This window comes from Myxocyprinus asiaticus, chromosome 12 (genome assembly GCF_019703515.2).
Source record: "Myxocyprinus asiaticus isolate MX2 ecotype Aquarium Trade chromosome 12, UBuf_Myxa_2, whole genome shotgun sequence".
NCBI lineage: Eukaryota > Metazoa > Chordata > Actinopteri > Cypriniformes > Catostomidae > Myxocyprinus > Myxocyprinus asiaticus.
Window position 1 is genome coordinate 25379800 of NC_059355.1, and position 17870 is coordinate 25397669.

General features: G+C 41.1%; 1 protein-coding gene across 1 annotated transcript in view; it reads left to right on the forward strand.

Annotated features, from left to right (window-relative positions):
* LOC127449185 (unconventional myosin-VIIb-like) overlaps positions 1-17870 on the forward strand; it is a 38646-nt gene that overhangs the window by 14006 nt on the left and 6770 nt on the right. The window contains exons 13-38 of the mRNA XM_051712433.1: positions 1516-1651; positions 1769-1932; positions 2065-2205; positions 2284-2442; positions 3070-3159; positions 3250-3344; positions 3426-3510; positions 5084-5302; positions 5875-6084; positions 6177-6386; positions 6506-6673; positions 7447-7719; positions 7845-8005; positions 8093-8219; positions 11496-11615; positions 11724-11897; positions 11984-12211; positions 12327-12494; positions 12732-12849; positions 13686-13812; positions 13986-14140; positions 14240-14421; positions 14726-14844; positions 15014-15168; positions 17006-17159; positions 17674-17829. Coding sequence (XP_051568393.1) covers positions 1516-1651; positions 1769-1932; positions 2065-2205; positions 2284-2442; positions 3070-3159; positions 3250-3344; positions 3426-3510; positions 5084-5302; positions 5875-6084; positions 6177-6386; positions 6506-6673; positions 7447-7719; positions 7845-8005; positions 8093-8219; positions 11496-11615; positions 11724-11897; positions 11984-12211; positions 12327-12494; positions 12732-12849; positions 13686-13812; positions 13986-14140; positions 14240-14421; positions 14726-14844; positions 15014-15168; positions 17006-17159; positions 17674-17829 — 4094 coding nt within the window. The remainder of the gene's footprint in view (positions 1-1515; positions 1652-1768; positions 1933-2064; positions 2206-2283; positions 2443-3069; positions 3160-3249; positions 3345-3425; positions 3511-5083; positions 5303-5874; positions 6085-6176; positions 6387-6505; positions 6674-7446; positions 7720-7844; positions 8006-8092; positions 8220-11495; positions 11616-11723; positions 11898-11983; positions 12212-12326; positions 12495-12731; positions 12850-13685; positions 13813-13985; positions 14141-14239; positions 14422-14725; positions 14845-15013; positions 15169-17005; positions 17160-17673; positions 17830-17870) is intronic.

Consider the following 17870-nt stretch of genomic DNA (forward strand, 5'->3'; position numbering starts at 1 on the left):
ATTTTGACCAGCCCACACCAGTAGGTTGGAACATGCATGAAGAATGTGAATTGCCAAAAAGTGAAAATGGAGATTTATTGTAAGAAATTACTTAAATATTGATCTGTTTCTCACCCACACCTATATCGCTTCTGAAGACATAGATTTAACCACTGGAGTCCTGGATTTGGATTACTTTTATGCTGCCTTTATGTCAGGCCAGGCTTCTGACGCCTATGCTAGGGTGGGCTGGGGGCATTTGGGATGGGGGAGGGGTTACTCAGACTACAAATTTAATGTTTTTAATTGGCGTAACATGGCGTAATTGTCAAGATCATAAGTCCCAATCTAACTATATTTTACACTTTTTCCCCTTATTAAAAAATATATTGAAATAAATAAAAAATATTGTAATGTATATAATCATATGTACTTACTTAGTTTACTCATTTTAACCACTAATAGTTCTAAACATAACTAATATTAGCATTATATTCATTCATTTTCTGTTATAGCATAATTTCATGTACAGCTGTTTTGAAACAGTGGCTGTTGTGAAATATATTATACAAATAAATTTGACTTGATTCATAAGATTGAAGTAATGGAGATAGTATACTAGAGTAGTTTAAAAAGCAATGACAAACAATAAGCAAAAATCTATCACAGCACTGTAAAAAGATGTATAAGAGATGTAAGACGCGTGGAGACAGACAGAATCTCTCATCGACACCGAATTAACAACAAGGAAAACAGAAAACAGTGCAGGTGCAGGCGGGATGTTGTGTGCGTGGGAATGGGAGAAAGAAATGACCCTCGTGACTCCTGCAAAATATAAATATAAATCTATTTTAAAAATAGAAAATATTTATTTCATGTATTTATGGTGCAGAGTGTTATTCATGTTGTCCGTCTATTGCACAAGAGCAACAAAAAAATTTACGATTTACAGGTGCAGGGTTGATTCATACAAATTCTTCCTTGTGCTTCATGCCGCGGAAAGTCCCATAGTGCTATGGATGTTAATGCTTTATTAAAGAAAGGTACAACAAAACTTTGAATGCAACCAATGGTCAATCAGATATTTGGCAATGTTAGTGTTAACAAAATGTGTTTTTTTTCTCTCTCTACCTGTTTTTTTTTTTTTTTTGGATGGGAATTGTAATAAAAATAGCCTATGATAGAAGGGACAGAATCTTACGGGAGTGTGACTGAAAAATTTGCACAGACCACTACCTGTGGGCTTCTGCGGGTGGGAGCGGGACAAAATGTGAAAGTTGCAGGCGGGAGCAGGACAAAATATTACATATTTGTTTGTGGGATAAAATATTACATATTTTTGGGTGAACTATTCATTTAATCTTCTTTTATCATGTGGTGTATGATTGGTACCACTCTTATATCTCTAAAACACATATCTCTAATTGCAATGTGCAAACTAGTGTACTGTAGTTATATATTTCAATTTTATATACAGTTGAAAACGTTTAAATGTGAACTATTAATTAAAATATCTCATTGTTTGATTTCTACCAGGGCACAGACTCTACTTTACTCAATAAGATGAATCAAGTTCATGAGAAGAGTGATATCTACATCCCTCCGAAGAATAATTACGACACACAGTTTGGAATCAGGCATTTTGCTGGAGCTGTGTACTATGACTCCAAAGGTAATTTTAACCGAGCAGACGGACGACCTCATAAAGTACTTTCACATTTGTCTTTCGGATTAAAATAATCTAAAAATGGAAATAGAAATGTTTGATGACATTTGCTGTACAATATAGGTTTCCTTGAGAAGAACAGAGATGCTCTGAGTAGCGATGTCATCCAGTTAGTGCAAACATCATCCAATAAGCTGCTAAAGCAGATTTTCCACAATGAGCTCAGCACTTCAGATGGAAAAACTAGTAGCAATCACATTGTCGTCACCCCAAGAAACTCACTCCGGGTAAGCTAACGCCAACTATAGCCAAGCATCATTCCAATATAAGGGTATAAACATACAGTACACAAACATGTAGGTCATGTTTTTAATCAGCTTGATTTTATTGGCCTTCCTTTTGGTTTGCCGCCTTCTCAGCAAACATCGGAATCAAAAAAGCGAGTGCCCACATTAACTGGTCAGTTTCGGCAGTCGTTGGACTCTTTAATGAAGGCTCTAACTGCCTGTCAGCCTTTCTTCATTCGCTGTATTAAACCCAATGACTACAAAAAGCCTATGGTAGGTTCCATATTTCCACAAAGTACATGGTTGCCTTCTCTCCAAAACACTGAGAAAATTTCCATCTTTCTTTTTAAGCTTTTCGACAGGGAGCTGTGCATCCGTCAGCTTCGTTACTCCGGCATGATGGAGACAATCCGCATTAGGAAGGCTGGCTATCCCATCCGCCACACATTTGACGAGTTCCTGGATCGCTACCGTGCACTGCTCAAGTCCAGTGTTTGTGACCCCAAAACTGTGAGTTTTGCTTTGAATTATGATGTGTTGTATCTGTGCTGGTCGATATTAGTAATGATTAACAGTTTACAGTTGTTTTGTAAAATATGTTGGCACAGTTTTAAAGGTACTATAAGTGATTATAGTAAATGTCAGACAACCAAAGACATGTCAGAAAACATGATAACTGCACACAGCAACACGTGGAAGGCACAAGTAGGTATAGCTGCGGGCCAGAGATCTCCAAATGGGGGCGGAATCTCCAAAATAGGGCATGGTTTCTCCACAAGGGGGCGGGGTTACTCCAAAAGGGGACAACACCTCCACAGATGGTTAGGGTTAGGAAAAGGGTTAAGTAAGCGGCTCCCTATACCTTTGCTAGCAGTTTGGAGCTTCCACCCCTTTTTGGAACTCTGTTTGCAGCTATAACATTCTTAAAAGGCAAAGAGCGTTCTCTAATTGGCTACGTTTTCTGATTAGCTAAAAAAAAAGGTGGCCACCTATTTCTTTGATATCTATAAGGTAGAAGGGACATTTTATGCGTAGTATTCTAATAAAATAAAATCACTTATAGCACCTTTAATTTGTAATATTAAATAAATTGCTAGCTTATGATCTGTGTTTGAATGCCCTTTTGATTTGTTTAAGGACAATGTCAGGACCTGCTGTGAAAGCATATGTGGAAATGTTCTGGTGGAAGACGACTGGAAGATCGGAAAGACAAAAGTATTTCTGAAGGTACTGAGATTAATTTTACAGGGACTTTTATGGGATTGGTAAAGCAGATCAGTCATAATGATAATAAAGTGATATCATTACTTATGCCAGGATTACCATGATACTGTTTTGGAATTGGCACGAAACAAAGCTTTGAATGAGAAGGCTCTTCTTATTCAGAGAGTCCTAAGAGGATACAAACACAGGTAAAAGCCTGAGGCTTATCTCACACATGTTTGTAGAGAAATTTATATCACTGGTATAATCACAATTTTGTTCTCTTGCAGGAAACTGTTCCTGAAAAAGAGAGCAGGAGCTGTGGTCATACAGAAAAACTGGCGTGGATACAAAGTCAGAAAACTTTACAGAGTGGTAAGCTGTCCTCTTACCACAGACTCACACTGTTTACACTGTTTTTTTTTTTTGGCTTCTTGTACTGCTGGTTCATGTGAGGGAAACTGAGCTAACTTTGTCATTGACAGTCATTGCGTACAGTGTTATTATCATTAACAAAAACTACATGGAAACCTTTTTCTTAACTGAAATAAAAATAAATACTGGATCAAACTGAAAAATCAAATAAAAATAAACTACATTTTCATGATTTACAAATGCATTTTAATGACTCCAAACTAACAACATCCAAATTTAGTCTTTAATTTTAAAATTTGATACATTTAAAACCCACCTTCATAAAACATGAACATGCCACAAGGTAGCCTTAACATTAGACAGCCCTGAGAAATGTAACATCAATAAACACATTTAAATGATATTAACAGGTTAACGCATTAACTTTGGCAGCCCTAAAATACTAAACTACAATAAAAACTAAGGCTAGGTTTCCCGAAGCACTAAGTAGAATGTTAGTAGCACTTAAGTAGTACTTTCTTTACAGCAAGTTTCCCAAAAGCATAGTTATCTAAGTAGTACGTAAAAAATGTTCATAAATTAACAAAAGCTTTGAACCGCTCTTAAGTCCATCGTATCTTTTTTTGCATCTTTCACAGTTTATCAGAGACAAAGGGAAATGTAATAAGTTATGTTCATATATGTAGATCTTTGGAAAGCCATTGTGTACTGTTTTAGAGGGTACTGTTTTTTCCCCCAATGGCTGTTTCTGTTGGGCTCCAGTAGCCTATAGTCTGTTAACATGGCATTCAAAAATTGTATGCTGCATAATGGCAGTAACGCTACAAGTGCACAGTGCCTAAAACTCTAACCAGATGATCTATTAATATTTAGATAGGTCTATGAGTAGTTCAGTACTGTTGTTCGTCATTTTAATCCTGTTCTGTGCACATCTGTTTAGTTTACAGCCAAAGATACAATACTTAAGGCTAATTGAGAGCCCCTCATTATGATGCACATCGCGTACATTCATATTACATGCATTTCTTGAGTCACTTTCATTAATCTCTATAAGTTGAGAATTAATACATCTGAAACCCATTTTAACAAAGCCATCATTATTTTTTCAAATAAAATCAGTATTAGTTAATAACTTTCGGCCCTCGACAAGGTTACATACAACTTCAATGTTTGTCAGTATTTCCACATTATTTTCATGTTGAAAAGACAAACTCCTGGACATATTGGCCAAAGTGATAAGCTCCTTTATACCAGACAGCTACTACAACGAAGCAACTAAGTTCTGCTTTATAATGAGCTATCTATGTTTGGTTTGGGAAACAGGTGTTACTCCATCGTAAAATAACGAGTGACATAAGTTAAGATGATCGTAAAAGCTTTAGGTGCAACATTATTGGGAAACCCAGCCAATATATGCTGAAAAATAAAAAATAAACTTAAAAATAGAAAACACTGAAAAACTAAACAGTTAAAACAAGCTTAAATAAAACTTAATTAAAAAAACTAAAAATTCCAAACTACCATAACCCTGATGCATGTACATGTATGTAGAGTGTCACTTCTCTTTCTGCAGGTCCAGTTGGGTTTTGCCCGTCTGCGGGCTCAGGTGCGTTCTCGTCAGCTGGCCTGGCAGTATAAACAGAAAAGACAGGCAACTCTGCTGCTTCAGACTCAGACCCGTGGCTATCTAGCGAGGAAGGAGTGGAGACGAAAGAGAGAGGCAGTGATCCTCCTGCAGGCTTACACCAGAGGAACTCTTGCCAGAAGAGCAGTCAAGAAGATAAAGAGAGATGTAAGCTGTTTCCCGATGGATAGACTTACCATGATTTGATGAATGTTTGCCAAATGGTAAGAGTATGTGGACACCCCCTTATTATTAACAGGTTTGGCTTATTCAGCCATACCTATTACTAGCAGGTACATAAAATGAAGCATAAAGCCTCATAATTTCCTTTTTTTGCATTACAATGGCCCTATGTGCAAAGTGAGGTCCTTAAAAAAGGGTTTACTAAGTCTGGTGTGAGAGAACATGACTGACCTGAACCACATTGAACCCATTGAGGGGCCTGACCTCACTGAAGTTCTTTTGTTTGAATAGGGAGAAAATCCCCAGCAGCCATGTTCCAACATCTAGTAGAAAGCCTTCCCAGAGGAGTAAAAGCTGTTATAGCAACAAACGGAGGTTTAACTCCCTATAAATGTCCATGGTTTTAAAACAAAATGTTCAATAATCACATTTGAATTGTTCAGACGTCCACATACTTTGGGTCATGTAGTGTTTGTTCATGTCCCATATCGCTTAATTCATCACAAAATCCCTTAATGTGGCTGTTGTATTTTACTCACTGTCCCTATTGTTTGTAGGCTTTCCTCTCACTCCAGGAACGCAAGGCAGAAGAGCTCGCTGTTCTAGAGAGACAAAGGAAGCTAGAAGAAGTTCTGCGTCAGAAAAGAGAAAGAGAGGTGGCGGAACGCTTGGAATCCTTCAATGACCAAGAAATGGTGGATGACATCTTTGGCTTCTTGCCTAGCATGGTTGGAGGACTGGAAGGCCAGGCACCTGTGGGCTTTGAGGTCAGAGATCAAGATTCTTAAAGAAGCATGATGTTAACACTAATTTAAAAGCTAGTGGTGCCAGCTGGAGATTTGTGTTTTGTATTTCTTAGGATTTGGAGGGAAAACGAACAGTGCTTGAGGAGGTGGATCTGGATGATGCTCCAATGATGGACATTCCAGAGGAAGACTATGATGATTTGGATGAGTACTCTTTCTCCAAGTTTGCTTCCATGTACTTTCAAGGTGCTGCCACACCCACACATATTCGCCAGAGAATGCGTCAGCCCCTGCTCTACCATGAGGATGAGAATGATGTCCTGGTAAAGCCACCTTTGACATTGACCAGCTCTGTAATCTTTGGTTGATTTATGTTGTTTCTTCTGTTACATTGGCACAAAGAATCACAACTTAGTACTACTGTTCCTCTGTTTCTCTACAGGCTTCACTAACAGTTTGGTGGATGATTCTGAGGTTTATGCGTGATCTCCCTGAACCAAAGGCTCAGCAGATCTCAAAAAGTAGACCAGGCTTTGCTGATCGCTCCTTGCAGCAGGATGTGGCCTCCAGACAGGATAGACGCCTTAGCCATATGGTGGGCCTGGACCAGGTTAGGAGACTACTTCTTATTATGAGTGAACAATGATGTGAAATTATCTCTAATGATGACTCGAGGGGTTCTGAAATACTGCACTCCTGTTAACACATTTTGCCTTGAAAGGCTAAAGGATTAGTCCACTCAAAAATGAAAATTCTGTCATTATTTACTCATTCTCAACTCATTCCAAACTTGTATTACTTTCTTTCTCAGGAAGAACACAAAGTTAAATTTGTAAAGAATATCCCAGTCCATCTTTTCAATACAATGGCAGTTGATAGTGACTTACTTCAAAGCTTAAAAAATGATGCAAAAGTATCATAAAAGTTGTCCATGTGACTCATATTCCAAGTCATGCATCATATTCCAAGTCTTCTTAAAGTATACAATAGGTTTTGGTGAGAAACAACCCAAAATGTAAGTAATTTTTCAGTGAAAATCTTGGCGTCTGTTGTGCATTCATGAGAGCATGAGAGAAACTCATTCACAGTGGCACGCACTTGAGAATTTGCAATGTTTTTAGCACCAAACAACTCAAGTTCTTGTTTGAACATGCAAGCCACAGTGAACAAGCTTCTTTCATAGCAAAAATTTTCCTTTTCTGTTCTGCATAAGAAAGAAAGTCATATGGGATTGGAATGTTATGAGGGTGAGTAAATTACAGTACAATTTTCATTTTTGGGTGAAATAGTTCAAAGAAAAGCAATCAGCAGTCTTTTGTTTGATTTGTAAAGGAGATGTTCAGAAAGTGTTTGTTAAATAAAATGCCATCTCATTATTTTCAGAGAATAAGAAGCACAAGGAACACTCAGAACATGAATGTTTCTACAATTCCAGAAGAGGCTTCCCGAAAATCTTCAGCTCGAAATAGAAAAACATCTATCAAAGTAGAGGCTCAAAACCGCAAACTATCTGCCATAGCGGAGCAGGGTCCTAAAAAGAGAAAGACTTCTACTTTTACTGATCTAATGTCCCGAAGCAGAAAGACATCTACAACATCTGAGGGGGTGCCAGCAAACAGAAGATCCAGTAGAAAAGCATCTGTCATTGAAGAAGAGGTGAGACAGATGTAAATGTTGTAAAATGTAAATACATTTCTGCACTATTACGGCACTTAATAATTCTTACCAAAACATGCAACAAATTTCAAATAACTCTTGACTCATTTACACTTCATATGAAGTCAGTGGATGGGTCTGAAGTTTCTAAACCACCCACTGTACAAACTATTAACGAAGAAGATGAAATGATGAACGGAGAGGGACTCACCCTGGACCGACCAATGACATCTCTAGAAAAGTTGCATATCATCGTTGGATATGCCATTGTCAGACGTGACCTCAGGTTCCTAATTACTTAAAATAATAAGGAATCTATAGTTTAGAAGTCAGATGTTGCTACTTCTAAGTCCTTACCATCTCTCATTGTTAGGGATGAAATCTACTGCCAGATCTGTAAGCAGCTCCAGGAGAACCCGAATCGGGGAAGCTTCTTCCGTGGCTGGATCCTCCTGTCCATCTGCTTGGGCATCTTCCCTCCTACTGAGCGCTTTATTAAGGTATTTTAAGGAAAAAAGAAATGGGTTGATCATGTCACCCTTACTTTACGTAGTAACACATTTGCACTGGTCTCTCCATTGTGAAGCCTTTTGGTCTTATTTTCCAGTTAAAATATCTAAACATCCTTAAACAAGAAACATTTCTTTGAAAACCAAAGACCCCATTTACACCTGGTATTAAGATCAGATCTGATCACATATGGTCAGGTGAGACACATCGCTGTTTACACCTGGTCATTTAAATGCGTCTTCTGTGACCACTTGTGTTCGGATTTTGAGGGGAGGCTCTCTGATTTCATGACAGCATAAATCAATCACTATGTTAGTGTGTTACTGCATGATAATAAACCATGAAAAAGTCAGAAAAGACAAGGAAATCACGAACAAAACCGGCATGCTGTTTCTCCCAGATTCAGTTGAAATTTAATCTTAATTTAAGCACAAACACAACATTTACAGCAAAATTATCTGTTGTTTTAGTGGATTACCTGTTTCAAAATGTGTGAGCTTCAAATGTGTGTGCTTGTCATCTGTGTCCCTGGATGTTGATACCAGACACACTGAAGAAAATCCGTAAATTTCTCGTGCTTGGGTATGTATCCGCTTTTTCAAACTTTTAGAGTGTATGGTTATTCAATTTTAAAGCCACACGTAACCGGCAAAGTTTAAACTCTTGTTGTAGCACAGTGGTTGATTGACGGGTGAGGGGTGGTGCTATGATATTGTCTGGGATGTATTTAGGACAGATAAGCATTTACACCTTAAATGTGATGTGGTCAAATGCTTTTTTAAACATTCATAAAACGTTTTAAACCCCGTTTAGGGAGAGAAGGGAGGGAAACCAGGGAGGAAGTTTAAGGAAAGTGGTGGGTTCCGGCGGCCTGGGAGGAGGGTAGAGGCAGGGAGCGGGGTCCGGCGGGAAGAGGCTTCAGGAAAGGAGTGGCTGCTGAACTGGGGTCAGACCGGACAAGGGCGGTCGCTGGACAGTGGTTTGACTGGACGTGGGCAGCCGCTGGACAGGGGTCTGACTGGACCATTGGGCAGTGGTCAGACTGGACTTGGGCGGCCATTGGGAAGTGGTCAGACTGGACTTGGGCGGCCGCTGTGCAGGGGTCAGACTGGACATGGGCGGCCACTGGGCAGGTGTCAGACTGGACGTGGGTGGCCGCTGGACAGAAATCAGACTGGACGTGGGCAGCCGCTGGGCAGGAGTCAGACTGGACATGGGCAGCCGCTGGACAGGAGTCAGAATAGACTTGGGTGGCCGATGGACAGGAGTCAAACTGGACTTTGGCGGCCGCTGGACAGGAGTCAGACTGGGTGGTGCCCACTGGACAGGGGTCAGCAGACTGGGCATCAGCCACTTGGGACTGGACAGGTGGAGTAGCGGCCGCTGGGGAGTGATCAGGCTGAGTGCTGGGCACAGGGGCCTCCGTGGCCGTGAGCGCTGGCAGTGGCAGGGGAATGGCCTCCGTGGCTGTGGACGCTGGCAGGGGAACGGCCTTGTGGCTGTGGACGCTGACAGTGGCAGGAGAATGGCCTCCGTGGCTGTGGACGCTGGCAGGGGAATGGCCTCCGTGGCTGTGGACGCTGGCAGGGGAACGGCCTCTGTGCCTGTGGACACTGGCAGTGGCAGGGGAATGGCCTCTGTGGCCGTGAGCCCTGGCAACAACTGAGGAGAAGGGGCCCTTCTCCTCCTCTTCTGGATGGTAAGAAGCACTGCTGCGGTAATGGCCGCCTCCTCCTGGCGGTCAGCAGCGGGCTCATCCGCCTCCTGGCAATCAGCCATGGTGGGCTCGGCCGATGGGCTGGGCCTCTTCCTTCTCCTCTTCCTCTGAGGTGCAGAAGAAGTGGCCAAGGGGTCCACCTCCGTGTGGGGGGTGCCCCCGTCCTCGGGTTGGGATGAGGATTGGAAGCTTTCCGAGGCACAGGCAGTGATAAACTCCTCCCATTCGCACCCTAAACTGGACCCCTAGATGTTAGGGGCTCATTCAGACCTGCCCAGAAATTGTTGATAAGGCAGGCCTGATTGTATCCCAGACCCGAGAACAATGACAAAAACTCAAGGGAATACCCCCACACGGACTTGTCCTCCTGCCGCACCCTGTGCAGCCTCTTGACGTGATCGAGATGCTGGCGAGCAGGAGAACCAGTCTTTGTAAAAAAATAAAAAAAATAAAACACCTCTCTGCTGGGTCCATTCCGGCCAGTTCGTAATGTTGCAGGTTATCAGCAGAGGTAGGACCCAAATGCCAGTGAAAAAAACAAAAGGTTTTATTAATCCAAAAATAAACACAGACAAAAACTCAAACTACCCCGAAGGGGGGAAAACAAGATGGGCTGGGCTGGATAAAGGAGGAAAACACAGGACCGACGGATGGGAACCTGTTTCGCTCTCATCATTTGCTAATTTGTTATCACAGTAATTATTTTCAGAGTTAGTAAAAACATAAAAAAAGATGAGATAGCCATGTGTTATATATCGTTGGAAAGGTCTCAAGTGGTAGAATGCAAGGAGCAAATTTGTTTCACACAGAGGCCAAACTGCAGTGAGCATTAGTGTATGAAATTCCCACAGACACCCATAAATATAATAAACAGGAGTGGCTTTTTGTCACATTTTTCTTTATTACTTACTGAAACATACATATAACACACAATGAAATATCGTAACTTAAAGCAGACTATCCCGATTCAAACGAGTAACATAATATGATAAGCAGATCTTGAAATATTCCTCAAAAAGTGTACATGGAAAGTGTGTGTATGTTTGCACATGTACGAGGACTTTGTGTGTGCAAACACATCCACATATGTGCTGCTCATCAAAAGGATTAGGATGCTCCTAAACACTTAATATTTCTGTATTTTGTAGTCAAAAGTTCCTGTGGTCTGTCATTTTTGACCGTTTGAAATGTAACAAAGTGAAATAATACCAAAGAAATGTAAAGAAAATGGTCCAATTTTGTTTTGTGTGTGTTTTCAGATACCATATGTAAACAAAGTCAAGTCAAAGTAATCGAATTTACTAATTGGATTAAGTAAAAAAAAAAAAAAAAAACATTGTAAGAAAAAAAAAAGTCATCTGGGGTCAAAATGACAGGAACACAACATAAGGGTTAAGTTTGTTTTTAAACTCACTGAATTTTTATCTTTAAGGTCATTTTGCTTCTCAAGTAAATGTATTATGGTCTAAGGATATTTAGATATTTTAACTGGAAAACAAGACAAAAACACTTAGTAAGAATATGATTTTGATGTTACTACTTCCCACAGTACCTCCAAAGTTTCCTTCGTTTTGGTCCTGTGGGATACGCACCCTACTGTGCAGAGAGACTGCGGCGCACTGTTGCCAATGGAGTGCGTGGAGAGCCTCCCAGCTGGCTAGAACTCCAGGTGAAGACACTAAAACTTTACTATTCTATGGTCCAGCACAAAGGTTAGGGTTATACAGTCAGCCGCATGCTAGACAATGTATTTCAAGCACTTACTGTTCACTCGCAGGCTACCAAGTCTAAGAAACCGATGGCCATCTCAGTAACTCTGATGGATGGCAGAACTATCAGTCTGTCTGTAGATTCTGCATCTACATCCCAAGAGGTCTGCCAAGTTCTCTCCCAGAAGGTCAAACTTCAAGTCATGTTTGGCTTCTCACTTTACATGGCTTTATATGACAAGGTATGGAGCCCTCAGTTATTTTTTGAAGAAAACGATGAAGAAAATTTAGACTTTCAAGTACCCTGATTGTTTGATACTCTCGGTAGGTGTGGTCGCTGGGTAGTAGCCGTGAGCATGTGATGGATGCCATCTCTCAGTGTGAGCAAGAAGTGAAGAGGAAGGGTGGCCAGGAGCAACACGCACCCTGGCGCCTCTACTTCCGTAAAGAGATCTTCACACCTTGGCATGACTGCAGCGAGGACACTGTCAGCACAGACCTTATCTACAGACAGGTCATCAGAGGCCTGAAATATGGAGAATACCAGTGTGAGAAGGTGTGCTTGAGGACAACTGCCATATGAATTATATTTAAATAGTTTGTTTAGCTATTTATGACCTACAAAAATTATGTCATTCATTCATATGGAGTTATTTTTATGTGCCTATTAGGAGGCGGACTACGTTGAGCTAGCAGCAAAACACTTCTATGTGCAATTTGGCTCGGACTGCAGTATGGAGAATGCCAAGACTGTTGTTCAGGAGTGCATTAACTCTAAACTACTAGATGCTAAGTCTGAAGCCAAGTGGGTCCAAATGATCAGCACAGCACATGCACAGGTAGAGATGTTTCTATTACTGCTCAAGTTCACCCATTAATACAATTCTTTCATCATTTACTCACCCTCATGTTCCAAACCATAATGACTTTCTTGGTGACTGAAGTCTAATGTTCTGCCTTTCATCTCCTTTTGTGTTCCACAAAAGAAAGTCATATGGTTTTGGAATAATTAAGTAAATTAAGATAGAATTTACATAGGAGGAAATTATGTGGAACTAAGTGCCTCTTTCTTCTAGGGCCCATTTATAAACACTCGGACTAAATCTGCTCATGTGAAAGCCGAGGTGGTTGACTATGCTCGTCAGAAGTGGTCCATGTTCTTCTCCAAGTTTTTTGAAGCTGCAAAGTTATCTGGTATGAAAGGATAGTTCACCCAAAAATAAAAATTAATTTACTTATCATTTACTCACCCTCATGCCATCCAAGATGTGTGTGTGTTTCTTTCTTCTGCTGAACACAAACAAAATTTTTAGAAGAACATTTCCATAGGTCCATTCAATGCAAGTGAATGGTGGTCAGAAGGTCCAAATTTCACATAAAGGCATCATAAAAATAATCCAATCGACTCTTATAAGGTATTTTGAAGCAATCCAATCAGTTTTTAGTGAGAAACAGACCATAATGTAACTCCTTTTTCAAAGTACATCTTGACAGCAGTCTCCTTGGGGATCGTGATTTCAAGCTTGACAAGGAAGTATAATCGAGCATGAAAATCATGATCGTGCCTAGAGACTGCAATGGCAAGATGTACAGAGAAAAAGGAGGTATATTAAGTTTTGTTCTCACCCAAAACCAACTGGATCACTTCAGAAGATATTCATTAAACCTCTGGAGTCGTATGGATTACTTTTATGTTGCCTTTATGTGATATTTGGACCGTCAGAGTCCTGGCCAACATTAACTTGCATTGTGAGGACCAAAAGAGCTGAAATATTCTTCTAAAAATCTTAATTTGTGTTCTGCAGAGGAAAGAAAGTCATACACATCTGGGATGCTATGAGGGTGAGTAAATGATGAGAAAGTTATCATTTTTGGGTCAACTATTCCTTTAAGCTTAGACTTAAATACATTGCAAACTAATTCAGAAAGTAGATATTTGCCACAAATAATAAACAGGAATATGAGCAAAAACCTTAATAATTAGGTATAGTTACATAAATGAAATGAAATTTCTATCATTTCATATTCAGGTCCTGCCCTACCCAAGAACAGATTCATCCTTGCCATAAACTCAACAGGAATAACATTCCTAGATGAACGAGAAAAGAAGCTTCTGGTACTGTCTTACCCTGAGGTCACCGGGGTCAACACAGTTAGGTTGGTTTGAGCTTCAATTAATGTATGATGAGCTTGAATCATGTTGTCAAATTTAAGTTAATCTCAGGTATTCTTTGATTGTAGTTTTCTTTATTAGTTTTGCCAAAAAATGCATGATATCTTTCACAAAAGTATCTGAATTCACTGAATTCCCCATGTCTCATCTCCTCCAGAGATAGGAAGTCTGTGTGTTTGCTGACTCTTAAAGGAGACTTCACACTGAATGCAATCATGGCTGTGGATATCTCTGATCTGGTAGCCATGTTCCTGGCAGGCCTCATAGAACGGTCATATTATGCTGTTACCCTACAGGAGGTTAACAGACCAGGTCAGGAGAGCCAATAAGCTGCATACATTTCAGTAAAGGTCTGAAAATGTGTATTTGTGTTGTTGTCTAATGAAGAAACAATTTGGGTTTTTCTTCAAGATGATCGGACATTTCTCAGCTTTAAGAAGGCTGAGCTTCTCCTCCTCATTAAAGATGATGAGTTTTCTGTTGACCGTGGTTGGTTGAAGGGTAAGAATGAACGAACTGGAGAAATCGGTGCAGTGCCTGCAGATGCTGTTTTGATTCTGCCAACTCTGACCAAGCCAACCAATGAAGTCCTGGTGAGAACTTTAAAATATGTTTAAAGTTGCTTATTGCAATGCTTATACACATTATTGTATTTAGATCTGTGAAGGTCTACATTAGTTTCAGTGATTAAACAAGTCATGCTGCAGGCTTATGTCTTTCTCACTGGGTTGTCGACGCTAACGATTTAAAGCAGTGGTTCTCAACTGATTTTGCTTCAGGACCCAATTTTACAGTGATTTACACGAGCCTTTACAATGCATTAAAAATATGGACTTCATAACCTTAACTCTAATTAAAACACCTTGCATTCCTGCTTTTTTTTTTTTTTTTTTATAGAGCCTGATCAGCTTGTCCCCAGATCAAAGAAAGACCATCATCGATAGCGCTTTCAAAGGAACCGTGACTGAGAGAGTGGCTCTTGCAACCCTTCAAGAGTTCTCCATTGAATATTTCAGGTAGGCTACTTGTAGTAACTGTTAGATCTCATTATTAATACTACTTGGTATTATTGTCATTTTAGAGATTAAAGTAATCTATGATGCTACAGCATATTACCACTCAATATTAACTGAGTGTTTAAAATACAAACAGCATGAACAATCTGTTTTTCATCATTGTGTCCAGGCAGCCCGTTAAAGATGTGAACAGACAGGTGATTGCTAAGAATGCAGCACCTGAGAGGCTGTGGGCCAACTCAAGAGAACCCATCAGACAGCCCCTGCTCAAGAGACTGGTGGGAAATCCAGAATTAAGCCCACAAGCCTGCCAGGCCTTCACTGATATCCTTTTCCACACTTATACAAACATTGCAATTGAAAGGTATTTAAGTTATTAAATTAAAGGCCTTTAACCATGGTAAGGAAAGGTTGTTGAAAGAGATTAAAATGTGGGTTACTCCTTACATGCACATTTACTTTCATGTTAGCAGACTTAAGTCAACGTAAATCGCTGTTTGCAAACCAGTTTTACTTCTTTATGTGACCTTTTCCAAGTGAAACTGGATATTCAATGAGAAAACATATACAGCAGGACTTGGTTTTATCCATCAGGAATTAACTGAATCGGGAATGGATTGGAAGTGGGTGTTGCATACCAGAATGAAGCCAGACCAATAGCGAGTGTGCTGAAACAATGCCTAAATCACTATTTCACTATTCATTAACATTATCTAATAGCCTGCATGGCTTTGATGACATTGCAAAAGGCAGTACATTTCAGAGGATGATCAAGTTACATTCTGATATTTGAGAACATTCTGATTAAATATTACAAAGACAAACAGAATCGTTTCCTTGGAATGACATGCACTAATGAAACGCTCACAATAAGACCAGGAATGTGCATCTAGAAAGATAATAGGGATGGTCATCTAGTATGGCCTTTGACTGAGCTATATGGATTTGTCGAGTTTGAGCCTTGAGTGACGAGTACTCATCCACTTTGACATGTTGGAGAGGTAGCACTGATCCGTGCTGTACCTCAATGTTGAGGGTGTGCGGTGTGAAGACTTATCTAACTTGGTAGGACCTGTGTAAAGGGTTATAAGGGAAAGGAGGAGGCGAGAACCGGCTTGACAATATAAATAAAGTTTAATTATAAACTTAAACAAAAACACACAAATATAAACACATACAGGGCAGCTGCCTGTAGTTCTCTCTCTCACTCGAACTGCCGTCTCCGGTCGCCTTTATCCCTCACTCGCCTCATCAGGCTGATTGGGGTCCGGGCGTGCGTCATTCCGGCCTGGCCCTGCCCTCCTCCGCGTTACACTCCTCCATGCGCTGCCTCAGACCGGGGAGCCCCCGGCATGATGTACATCGGGGGGGGGGGGGGTGTTGCATCCCCGCCTTCTTCAACCTGGGAGGAGACAGGAGGGGAAAAACAACAACAAAAAAACAGGCGAGGTAAAGTAGCGAGCACGGAGTGACAGTGAGAGAGAGAGAGGAGAGAGAAAAAGAAACTCACTCACTGGTTCTCTGATGTGCCATCACGTGGTCCTCGATCACTCCTCCACCATCTCAAGCGGACGACAGCCGCTCCTCCCCGGGCAGACCGGAGTCAAACCTCCGACACCCAGCGGACAGAACGCCCCTCTGTGATTCTGGCGGCCCTTGGGGACACTCCTCCACACCTAGCAGCGGCCCTACTGCTCCAGGCGGTCGGGGAGCCGATTCCCTCCTCCCCTCGCGGACGGCGGCCGTTCCCTGCGGTCAGGCTGCTCCGTCCCCCGGCGGATGGCAGCGGCACTCCCCTGGGTGGACGGCAGTGTCGAGGACACTATGATGGGTATCCCTCCTCCCTCCCGGGTTTCGGCACCAATGTAAAGGGGTTAAAGTGGAAGGAGGAGTCGAGAACCGGCTTGACAATATAAATGAAGTTTAATGATAAACTTAAACAAAAACACACAAACATAAACATACAGGGCAGCTGCCTGTAGTGCTCTCACTCGAACTGCCATCTCCGGTCGCCTTTATCCCTCGCTCGCCTCATCAGGCTGATTGGGGTCTGGGCGTGCGTCATTCCGGCCCCGCCCTACCCTCCTCCACGCTACAAACTGTTAACCAGGTGGGGTATAATCCAGGAAAATGTTGATTCCTTGACTGATATGGTGTGCACCTATCCTAAAATACATGGGCGACTACCCCACCAGACAGATCCAGAGCCCTCTGGAACTCACAGACCAGATCTTTGGGCCACCTACACAGAATGAAGTACTCAGAGATGAGATCTACTGCCAGATCATGAAACAAATGACCAGCAACAACAACCGGTAAACAACAACATTGCATGCTCAAACAGAAATAGATGTTTTATATTCTAATTTCTAATGTGTCATTCTTATTTTATTTGTTGAGTCTATTTATTACATATACAGGCAAACACGACATATAAAAGAACCATGTATGTTGAAATCACAGTCTCTGTGAATCTCTTGTGAACATGTTATACAGATGTAAAACAAAAAAAAAACAAAAAACGTTTCACAGCAGTTCTGTGCAATTTTCCTTATGGAATTGTAGTTGCAACAAAGTCAACTTGCCCACTGTAACTCTGAGGGGAAACTGCAACTTTTTGCTCAACAATCAGCTTTCTGATTTTTTTAGCTCCTTAGCTTGGTACTGGAGAATTATGTGGTGTTTTATCACTTGACCGGTGTTTACCATGTCAGTTCATCTTTATTATGCCTCATCATTGTAAGCTTTGGCCTTTGACAGTATATTTTATTTAGATGGTAAAAGCTTTAGATGGTAAGTTAACATTGCAATTGTTTTTTTCTCAATCAGGTACAGTGTGGAGCAGGGCTGGCAGTTGCTGTGGCTGTGTTGTGGTCTCTTCCCTCCCAGTAACTCTCTGCTAAAACATGCTCAGCGTTTCATTGAGACACGCAAACAAGAGCCACTTGCCCTAGACTGCCTCCAGAGATTGCAGGGGGCTCGGAGGTATGGCCAACATCTTAAGCATATTTTGTAGCATACCATTT